The 11,157-nt window shown below is 43.0% G+C and overlaps 1 protein-coding gene across 5 annotated transcripts; it reads right to left on the bottom strand.

Annotated features, from left to right (window-relative positions):
- Positions 1 to 2,202: 2,202 nt before the first annotated feature.
- sp1 (sp1 transcription factor) lies at positions 2,203 to 10,390 on the bottom strand. Of its 5 annotated transcripts, none has more exons than XM_085275204.1 (6): positions 10,289 to 10,390; positions 9,607 to 9,680; positions 6,562 to 7,957; positions 5,253 to 5,394; positions 4,833 to 5,026; positions 2,203 to 4,111 (listed from the first exon to the last, which is right to left on the bottom strand). In XM_085275204.1, the coding sequence occupies exons 1-6, from the start codon at positions 10,293 to 10,295 to the stop codon at positions 3,798 to 3,800; spliced, it is 2,127 nt and encodes a 708-aa protein (XP_085131330.1). In that variant the 5' UTR covers positions 10,296 to 10,390; the 3' UTR covers positions 2,203 to 3,797. The 5 variants fall into 5 exon arrangements, with proteins under 5 accessions (XP_085131330.1, XP_085131331.1, XP_085131332.1 ...); XM_085275205.1 differs by having other exon boundaries at positions 4,833 to 5,023; positions 10,289 to 10,388; XM_085275206.1 differs by having other exon boundaries at positions 10,216 to 10,290.
- Positions 10,391 to 11,157: the final 767 nt, after the last annotated feature.

Below are 11,157 nucleotides of genomic sequence, written 5' to 3'. Positions count from 1 at the left end.
CAGGTAGTGCAGCTCATCCAGGATGGCACATCAATGAGCTGTGGCAAAATGTCTGCTCAAACGGTCAGAAACAGACTCCATGAGGGCACAACGTCCACAGGTGGGGGTTGTGCTTACAGCCCAGCACTGTACAGGACGTTTAGCATTTGCCAGAGAACACCAAGAATAGCAACTTCGCCACTGGCGCTCTGTGCTCTTCACAGATGACAGCAGGTACACATTGAGCACATGTGACAGTTCTCCACGGTGTCTGGAGGCAGCATGGAGAATATTCTGCTGCCTGCAACATCTTCCAGCATAACTGGTTTGGCAGTGCGTCAGTAATTGTGTGGGGTGGAATTTCTTTGGGGGACCGCACAGCCCTCCATGTGCTTGCTAGAGGTAGCCTGACTGCCATTAGGTACCAAGATGAGATCCTCAGACCCCTGATGAGACCATATGCTGGTGCAGTTGGGCCTGCAAGACAATGCGAGACCTCATGTGGCTGGAGTGTGTCAGCAGTTCTTGAGAGACGAAAGCATTGATGGTATGGACTGGCCCGCCTGTTCCCCGGACCTGAATCCAATTGAGCACATCTGGGACATCATGTCTCGCTCCATCCACCAACATCACGTTACACCAGACTGGCCATGAGTTGGTGGATGCTTTAGTCCAGGTCTGGGAGGAGATCCCTCAGGAGACCATCCGCCACCTCATCTGGAGCATGCTCAGGCATTGTAGGGAGGTCATACAGGCACGTGGAGGCCACACACATGACTGAGCCTCATTTTGACTTGTTTTATGGACTTTATATCAAAGTTGGATCAGCCTGTATTGTGTTTTTTCTGTTTTTATTTTGACTCCAAATCCAGACCTCCATGGGTTGCTAAATTTGATTTCCATTGATCATTAAAAAAAACCCCAAAAAAACCAACAATAACAACAAAAAAACCCTTTTAATTTTGCTGGCCGCAGATTCAACTATGTAAAGGACAAAGTATTTCATATAAATATTTCATTCATTCAGATCTAGGATGTATTATTTTTGTGTTCCCTTTATTTATTTATTTATTTATTTATTTTGAGCTGTGTATTTACACAATAATAAGATAAGCCAAACTTAGGAACTTTAACATTTAACACAACCCATAAATGTAAATTAGTAGCTTGATTATGTAGTAAAAGAAGAAAACGTTCCTTTAATTTTTAATCACAGTATGTAATTGAGTCAGTTAAAGCTCCGGGATATGGATCTGGTATAGCACAGAGGGTTGTAGATCAGTTTCAGCTGCTTGGGTGTTCATGAGATTTATAACAGGTCACCAGTTGTGCAACATAGACACAACCCCCAATACAGGAATGGTTTCACAAGTGGAGGCCGCTGACATTTTCCCCTCATCTTTTCTGGCTGTTTTTTCACCAGTTTTGCTTTTAGCTTGGGTCTGTGTCACTACTGGTAGCATGAGGCAACCTGGACCGTACAGAGGTTGCTCAGGTAGCTCCTCCAGGATGAATGCATCAATCAAGCCAGCAAATCTTCTGGCCAATGACAGGCACGCATACAAACATGTGGGGTCCTTACAAACTACTGATTACTATTTTGAATTGCTGGAATGAAATGTGGGCAAAATGAAATTTTTTGGGGGGGTGCCTTTATATTGAGCCCTCTGTAGCTTGATTTTTTTTTTTTTTTAATCAAATAATAATGTGGCAAACTTTCATTCCTAATACATCACCCAGGCCATATCAATACAGATATCCAGCTTTTTTATGCAATGTATAAACTGTTTCCCTGCAATGCTAATAGGGATTTGAATTATCTCCTGTTTTTATTGGAAATAACACATGCAAGGATGGCAGTGCTTTCTGAAGACAAGTAGCACATATCGTTCAGTGAAGGGATTTAATGATGGGCTTAAGTCCCATCAAAGACAGGATTTCACCGTCTAATCCAAGATAATAACTTCTCTTTGCAGTCTGCAACAAACTCAAGCCCGAGGCGGACAATGTGATGTGTGCGGACAATGTGTAGACATGTGATTCCAACACTAGAGGGAGTCAAAGGTTTAATTGTCGTTCAATGTTTTACTTTCTCTGTAAATTAATTTTTGTCCAGTAATTCTTTATGTCCAAGTGAAATTTAAGTCATAATTTGAAATGTTTTCAACAAACTGCATGTATGTGCGTGTGTTGGACTGATACAAAGAAATGAGACAAAGTATATTTATTATTTTAATCCAGCTGTTGGCATTTGCAGTAGTTGTATACAAACAATATAAAATCCCTTGTTTAAAATGAGCCAAAAAATAAGAGCACTTGTTGCCCAATTGACTTAATCTCGAGTTGCAAAGAATTTTTAAATGTTGTTTCTCAAAGCAGAAACAAAACATTTCAATAGTTAAGGGAAGCACAACTGTTCATGACAAGACTTGGTACATTTTTCATCTTATTTGGACAAAGGGAAAATAATTCAAGGTTTGCCTCAAGCTGGACTTTTTCCAGTTACAACTTTAGCATGTGCATTATAATAGAAAAATTATTAGAAAGTTTATGGACCAAAGACTTTTTTTTTTTTTAAGTTTTGTTTATAAAATGAGTATGAACCTTTGGTTTTGAGCTTACATATTTACGCTGTCTGGAAATTATTATAAAATCCATCACTCTGAGCAGATATGATGAAACAATAGTTAACCCAAAGAAAGAAACTGAACTGAATGCAAGAAAAAGTGTTGAGGAAGAAGAGTACCACAGGAAGAAAAAGTACTGGAAGATCTGGACTGTATGGAATCCATTATTCTATGACAGAAAGGCTGAGGTTTACACATTTAATCTACATATACATTTATAAATGTAGGAGTAACAATATTAAACTTGATTGTGCATGAAAGGTTTAGAAATCTGAAAGGCAATCATGAAAGATAATCCTGCTTATACTAAGAATTTCTGCAGCATTTACACAACCAAATACATATTTACATAAAAAATGCTTTTTAATGACAGATATCAAAGCATGATGGCTTAAGTGTGCTGGGGCTACTCTCAGTGCTCTGATAGCTACATCCTTACACTGCACTGATTAGTGCTTCTGGCTCTGATGTCATGTGTACATGTCCTGGTCCACCTCCTATCATTTAAATATTATTCCCGTGGCAATCAGATTGCTGTTTATGAACACATCCAGTTCTCCCAGCACTGCAATCTGAGAACTGAATATGTTCTGCTAAAGATTGTTTTCATCTTATGTGTGGTCAGTTAGCCTGAGGTGCATGTGTGAGACAGGAGCCCAGTCTGATGGGAAAGGAAGCATCTATGAGAGGAGGGATGGCAAAATGGCAAAGCACAGAGCTTCAGAAACAAAAAACAAACAAACAAACAAAAACAAACAATGGGGGGGCTGGCTGAATTTATCCCTTTGCTAAAGAAGAGATAAGATTAAAGAGAGCGTAATATAAGCTACAAATTCAACATGAAGTGTGGTGACTTATGTGTTTAATTGCAATCCCACTATCAAGTAAGACCGTTCTTTACGTGTGATAAATGTTAGTGTAATGCCATTCCCATTTTAAGGAAATCAAATGGTGATTTTTCTAGTCTAACATTTTAATCCAACTGAGCCTTCAATGCCCAAGGTCTCAAATACGAGATGGAAACATATTTCTCCCTCAGTCCTCAAAATTTATAGTGTCTGTTGCATTGCATCTGTCACCACCTCTCCTGCCTGAAGCCTCTAAAAGCTTCTGCATCTGCAGTAAGGTGCCCTTTTTAAAGCCCCAAATGTCCAAATACAATATCCACCAAGGCCACTTTACTCCACCAATTTAGAAACTATTGCCATTTATTTGGTGAAAGTCCACCTGCATCATGTTAATACCACTGCTGGCTAATCGAGCCAAGCTCTCTGCAGATAAGGTTTCCATGGTAACGATGGTGTGCTGGTCATTTGCTGAAACCGCTCCGGTGCCGGCTTCTGTTCCTGCTGCAGGCGAAGCAGCGTCAGGTGAGACTGTGGTGGCGGCGTTGCTGCTGGTAACAGTTGGCGGTTTCTTGTTCATATGGGTCTTGACGTGCTTTGAGAGGTGGTCGCTGCGCATGAAGCGTTTGGGACATTCTGTGCACGCAAACTTTTTCTCACCTGAAGAAAGGTAAACAAAAATAAATAAATGCATGTGATAATATCAGACTTTTTGCTGCACAGTCAATGATCCATTTGAGATATGGTAATAGTTGACCCATTGGAGTCAGTCTGTGTGAGCAACCATTTACACTTCTTAATAAAAAGAAGTTTAAACCAGAAACATCTCAACTTTTTCTACCTGTTACTATCTGTGTTCTGGGAATCTCTGTGCTCCTGTACTGATGCTGGTAAACACTGACCTATTCAATCAAGCATGCTGGTGCTGGCGTACACTGTAAAATTACACCCCATTTAATGTGGCAAACACCTATCACACATTGGCTTATTCGGTTTTCACACAGTGAACTCTGGGACATTTTCCAACTTGTAGCACATTTTGTGAGATAGGCCACCTTGGGGCACGACTGTTACACCTGCCGTATTCTAGCATCAATGTTGGATATCTGCACTCACGTGCATTTTCAGTCAATGTCTAGAATAGTTAAAGGCTGCACTGAATTCCTCTGATCTTCACTGTTTTCGCATTAAAGAATAAAAGTGAACTTTCCCCACAGCAGACACATTTGGGAAAAGAGGGCTGTTAATAATAAAACAATGTTGGCTCAGTTCAACTCAGTCATCCCTGCAAGCCATGACAAGTGACTCCGCACAATAACAGGGCCTGAAACTAAAATACGCCAGTTAAACTTATACAATAAAACTAAGTCATCACTTATACCTGTGTGTGTCCTCTTATGGCGCTGAAGCTCATCTGAACGGGTAAATCGTTTGCCGCAGTAAGACCAGTTACAGACAAAGGGACGCTCTCCCGTGTGCCAGCGAAGGTGGGCTCTGAGGTGGGATGTCTTGCCGTAGATCTTCCCGCAGCCAGTGATGTGACATATGTGCTGCTTCTTTTTAGTCGGATCACTGCTTGATGCAATAACCACAAATCATGAGCGTGAGAGAAATTAAAAACAAGTGATATTCAAATAGGTCTCTGTTTAAAAGATTGTGAAAAAACAAGTTTGCTTCAACTTTTTTGTGTAGTTCAGTTTTATAGCTAACAACAACAACGACTGATTGTTGAATAAATACATGTAAAAAGGAAAATAACATTTAGACAGGAAGACTGCCATAACAGGGCTCTGTAACATACCGTCCTTCTCCATCCTTGCAGAAGGGGCAGGTACATGCTTCTCTACGGTTACGTCGCCCTTGAGGTGGTGGGCTTATATCCTCTTCATCCATAGCTGTATTTTCATCCAAACTTTCTCCACCCGTCTGTAACGGCTGCTCTCCTGTAGCAACGGAAAAGAAAAATGCTAAAGTCTGACATAACATACAAAGTTTATCTAGTGCTTCATTAAACAGCTGCTGCTCTAAAAGCTTAAACCAGTTAAATTTTTACATGTTAGAGATCTAAAATACAGCTCTATAATTTCTGATCCAAAAACCATAGGGTTGAAGAGCTATGCGCTTTCTTCTCATAGCTCCTTATTGGCATAAAACCAAAACAAACAGTACTAATCCAATGTTAGTACAACTTGTTTTCTAAATAAGCTACATTTTCAGTAACAATGACAACTTTAGTCATCTGGTCTTTATCCATTATGCTTAAGTAACTTTAATGACAGAGTAAAATGTAGAAAAATGAGCCATTAACTAAAACAAGTCTAAACAAAGCCTGCTGCAAATGTAACTGCTGGGAGGCATACGATTTCACAACACTGTTAACAGACTCAGCGATTCTTTACAAACAGGGGAATTTGATAACATCTAGCCCAACAAACATGCAGACATACTGGGAGGAGCTGCCAGTGGCCAAACTTGGAAAAAAAAAAAAAAGGGTAAAAAGAAAAAAAGAAGGGAGGGGTGCAGTTACACCCTTGCTATAACAGAGAAGTCGTGGCTGACCCACAATTGCATGTAATGGGACCAGCACGTGGAGGTACGTAGGGTCAGAGGGGAAACAAAAGCTTTAACAGGAACACAAACATGTGAAGTGGCCTAACGAGGTCAGAAAAGCACTGAACAAGCCAGACTGGTTCAACCAGTATAATTCACTACGTAGGTAAGAGGTGAAGGAATCAATCCAAAGATACAAGACAAAGAGGGAAAGAAAAACAGAAAGTAAATCTAATCTTCCAGGGTAACCATTGTTTACTAAACCCAACTGCAAGTCACATACTTTACAATTACCATGTACACCAAATTCTTTAACTACCAATTAAACGGAAATTCTAACAAACACAAAAAGTTGTTTGTGTTTAGATAGAATCTAAAATTATTTATGAAAACTAAATGGTCCAAAGAAAAGCATCTAATACGAATGAAAGTCAGATCAACAGGTCTTAAACACACCAACTGCTGATATAGTAACCTGCATGTTATAATAGATGAAAATATTATGCATGCATTTTAACGCTGAATATTAACAGTTAATGAAAATCAGGCCACTGGCTGACCTGCTGTGCTGGCGATGGTGATGGGCAGCTGGTGCATCTGCAGCCCGGACCCCCCGAGGCTGTTAAGATTTATGGTCTGGATCCCTGGGATCTGCACGGTGTTGACGGGTACTCCTCCAGCTGTAGCTGTTCCCTGAGCCTGGCCGAGCTGGGGAAGGGACTGCACGGGTGCCAGTGTGATCTGTGCTCCCGTCGGATTCTGGATCTGAATGGTCTGCCAGGTCACTTGGCCGTTGGGGGCGACGGTGCGCAGCAGGATAGCCCCTGTGTTTGGCATGATTTGAAGATTTTGAAGCCCTTCCTGGCTGAGTGTTGGAGTAAACACTTGACCGCCTGTGGCTGCAACAGTACCGGCCTGGATGGTTTGGAGTTGCGCTCCACCTTGGATAACCTGCTGAGGCTGGATGAGGATTTGCTGTGGCTGCACCCTGTCTCTGTTGTCTGGCTGTATTGGGATACCCAGAGAAGAGGCCATGTTTTGCTGAAAAGTCCCTGTCACAGCTCCATTGCTGTTCTGCTTTTGGGTAACTCCATAAGAAGAGGTCGTCTGTGTAGTGACAGTGGAAGCACTGGTCATGTAGCCGGACTCGCTGTTGGAAGACACTGGCTGTTGTTGCTGCTGCTGCATGAGCTGGTTTCCCACTGCTTCTCCTCCACCATTGGTATCCCCCCCTGCAGCACCAGCAGTGACGGGTAACAAAGTGATGTTTCCATTTAGAGACACAGGCATATTTGCCAAGAACTGGGGCTGGTTTTGTAACAAACCATTGCCTAAACTTATGTTTTGTATGGGTATGGCTCCCTGAATGAGACTGGGCATGGTTATGATGTTTCCTGCTGCACCGGCTCTGTTACTCGCAGTTATGATCTGTTGGCCATTGGGAGAAGACACTATCTGAAACTGCTGGCCTGGTCCTGCTGCGGCAGGCACAGCAGACTCCTGCTGAGCATGTGTAAAATGCAGCGTCTGGCCATCCACTGTCTGAAACTGTGGAATGACCTGGTACTGGATGTTAGGCATCATACCTGATATAGTGGTAAGGACCTGCTGACCCTGCATTGACGGCGCCTGAGCAACTACAAAGGGCTGTTGTTGCTGCTGCTGACCCTGAGAGCTTACAGCTGGCGACAGCACCTGCCTGTTCTTGTTGAGGTCTCCTCCTGACATCACTCCTGAGGAATCTGTGGTGACTGTGTTGGAGCCTGAGGATGCTTGAACACTGAGAGGGTTTACCTGCCAGCTGTTGGCACTGGAGGTAAAAACAGCCTGGTTTAGGTCCAGTTGTTGCTGCTGATTCTGTTGGTGCTGGTCGGCAGGGGAATCGTTCTCTCCTGGGGTGTCAATGCGACTGCATGTGGCTGCCAACAAGGCGAGTGGTGACGGCTGCTGTGAGTCCTGGAAAAAGAATAAATGAAGGAGTACTTAGAAAGTAGAAATATAAGAAATGCAATGTAGAGTTACCAAAAAAAAAAAAAAAAAAAAGTAACAGCTGCCAAAATATCAGGATGTTCAAGTAAAGCTGGATACTTGCATGTGATTGAAAGAATACATAATAAAGTTTAGGTGAAGAAGAGAGTGCAGGCAGGGGAGCAGGTGGAGATGAGTGTCTGGGGTGGTTTGTGACAGCAAGAGTGAAGATGGTGCCGCTAACTCAAAGGCAGAAGATGGGACTGGACGTGGCAGAGCTGCATACACACTGGAAGTCAATCGCTTGTCGCTGCTTTAAAGCGGACGGCTGGTCACTTGTGGACATTCCACGCTTCTGTTGCCTAGGTAACTCTCTAACGCATTTACCATCAGGTCATGTGCCAATCAGTTGCATTCTTCACTTTCACTTGTAGTCTTGTCCGTGGGTTACCTCAGGTCCCACCCACTTCCTATTGCTTGCGGTTATTTCGCTCATAGTCACCTGAACCCGTGGAATATCATCCACTTTCTGTGGTTTCTAGTCATCCGGACACTGTGAATCACTTCTAGTATGCACGCTGCTTTCAAGTTTCATTGGGCGTGACCAGTAGGGATGGGTTTAGAAATAATATTGGGGGAAAAGTCAGGTGGAGTGAGAGAGAATGTTACAGAGGCAAGCCCAAGATGGTGGACATGCACAGATGAGGAAAAATTGATATATTGGAAAAGGATGCTGAAGACTGAGCTGCCAGGCAGGAGGAAAAGAGGAAGACCACAGAGATTTAGTGAAGGAGGACATACAGAGGGTTGGTAGAGGATGAGGATGTTAGAGATGGGCTGAGATGGTGGTGGATATTTCGCTGTGGCATCCCCTAAACAAGAGGAAGTGTAGCCTGGTTTGGAAAGCCCAGTAACACAGTAAAATGTAAATATTGTCCCACTTTGTCCAACTCACTTTGAATCAGAAAATTACAAATTACAGAGTGAATTTTTAGAGTTTATTTTTTCCTTCCTCGCACATGATTCAGAGCATTTACGATACAAGATTAAATGGTTTAAAATGTCTATTAAAATTATTTTCCAAATTAATTTTCTGATTTAAAAAAATGCAAGTGATGTGGTAGATTAATTAAAAAGAAGAAGAGGGACCTCTTTTCTGGATGTCAGAAATACACACTCCACTACTAACAAGAACTTCATTAATAAAATTAACCCACTTTCTTGCCCTTTCCAGGGGAGTGGACATCAAAGTGAGGGGGTGTGGGCAGGGGGTATGGGAGGGACCACATTTTTGTGGAGTTGCGGCGGGCTTGGCTTCCCCTCCCCCCAAACCCACCCATCTCCCTCCCACACTTTTAGTTTGCCCTATAAACTGACTCACTCCGCTAGCCACCCCCTCCAAGGCCAGCCAAATGGGCCGAGCGAAATACACACGAAGTGCCGGGGTTTAACGGGAACACCCCGTGTGGGCGACTTTTACCTGCCCATTCCCCACCCCGGTAACATGTGCTCTGGGGAGAAAATCAACAACCCTCACAGACCCCGACACAAACGAGCCATAGAAGCGATCAAACAGATGGGAAGTGCACATGAGTTCAGTCTGGCAGTATCTCCAGTGGATGTGTCCCGTAACCTACTTGTGAATTTGTGTTTCGCTTTTGACTGAAGCCTCCACCGCTCTCCACAGCGGCCATTTCACCCTGCTGCTGATCTGCGGAAGAAGAGTTTTTGTAAGAGTACATCTCCTTAAAGCACTTCACAAGAAAAAAAAACATCACACATCGAAACTTACTACTGCGTGTAATAAAAAGGACGGAACACACGGAACAGCACAGGCCACGAACACACAATAAAAAGGGTGTTTTTCGGGGCCGCTGTGGGGCGATTCAGACAAGAAGTGCAAGAAAATCTAAGTGCTCACAGGGCCAGCTACATGCTAAGCTAACGTGAACTCACAAGTAAAGTGTGAGCTGAAGTGAACGAAATGTTTTCAGCCACCGCTGTAAGTACAACTAGCTGTGAGCTCACATCAGTTGCACGGAGTTAAGTGACACTATCTGCTTACCTATTAATTTAAGTCCAAAAGTAAAGTTACAAGTGACCAGTTGGTTAATTGTTGTTAGCCGTGTATTTAAAAATTAGCGGGTTTGTAACCTTAGTTGGTCACTTTTTTAAAAAAACAACTCGGCATTTCGTTATCGGCACACGCCACATTTACGACACGGAACACATTGAAAACAACGTACTTCCACTCTACTCCTTACTGTTCAGTTATCGGTTCGTCCACAACATGCCAGTGAGTTTAAAAAGTTCACTTACTGCTCATAATTTGAAGACGGGAGGAGTTTCGCTGCTCTTTTTTCTGCTTGACAACTTTTCACAACTTCACACTAACTTGACGCCCCCCCTTCTTTGAAGGAGAACAGTGGGTGCGTTCGATTTATGAACGCGGCAGCCTACCCACGTCGGGGAGAACACGCGGTATAGGTTTTTAACAGGCTTATCGGAGAAAGTATTGACGAGGAAGTCATTAAATGAAAGTAGCTCCCCTATACAGCTCAAGTCCAATTCCAGTTACGTTTAATTCAAACATCTATGACCTAATTATTATCCCTTTTAGTTCTTAGTACAATATTCTTCGGTAGAAAGTATTTATCTAATATCAAAAATACAAGAATACGAGTGGAAAAATCTCCCAGTCGAAATAGGTAACCATATATTCAACAATGGGCGTTTTGCCATATTAAAAATTAAACTCACCCCCTGTTCGCTGCACTATCGCACTGTTCCCATGAATAAAAGAAGCACACCCTTTTAAGAGCCTCTTTTGAGCAATCGCTTCTTTTCTCCAATGGAGAAGGGCGTTTCTGCCAACGAGTATCAGTCGGACAATGTAATTGGGCTAGAGGCAGAAGACTGGGCGGAACCAAGCACTGTAGGTTGTACCCCTGAGTATGATTGACGTTTGGTTATCTTTTTCCGCTTAAAAGACGCCATGAGTAAACAGTTCTCGGAATATGGGCGATCGCCTTTATTCGGTCAGATACTTGAGCCTGTGTTGTCCATCTGAGACATTAAGGCTCGTGTATTGGTTTGAAAACGGAGGTGGGAAAGGAGGAAGGCCGCATGGGTATTTAAGTCTTGCCTCCGTGGCCACTGGCCACTCCCTGGTGGCGCCCGGTGGGTCG

The sequence above is a fragment of the Mchenga conophoros genome, linkage group LG5, assembly GCF_057382185.1.
Source record: "Mchenga conophoros isolate Kocher_MC1m ecotype Shallow Benthic linkage group LG5, M_conophoros_male_GT1.1, whole genome shotgun sequence".
Taxonomy (NCBI): Eukaryota; Metazoa; Chordata; class Actinopteri; order Cichliformes; family Cichlidae; genus Mchenga; species Mchenga conophoros.
Note: the sequence above shows the minus strand (reverse complement) of the source record. Positions and strands in the feature narration are given on the sequence as shown.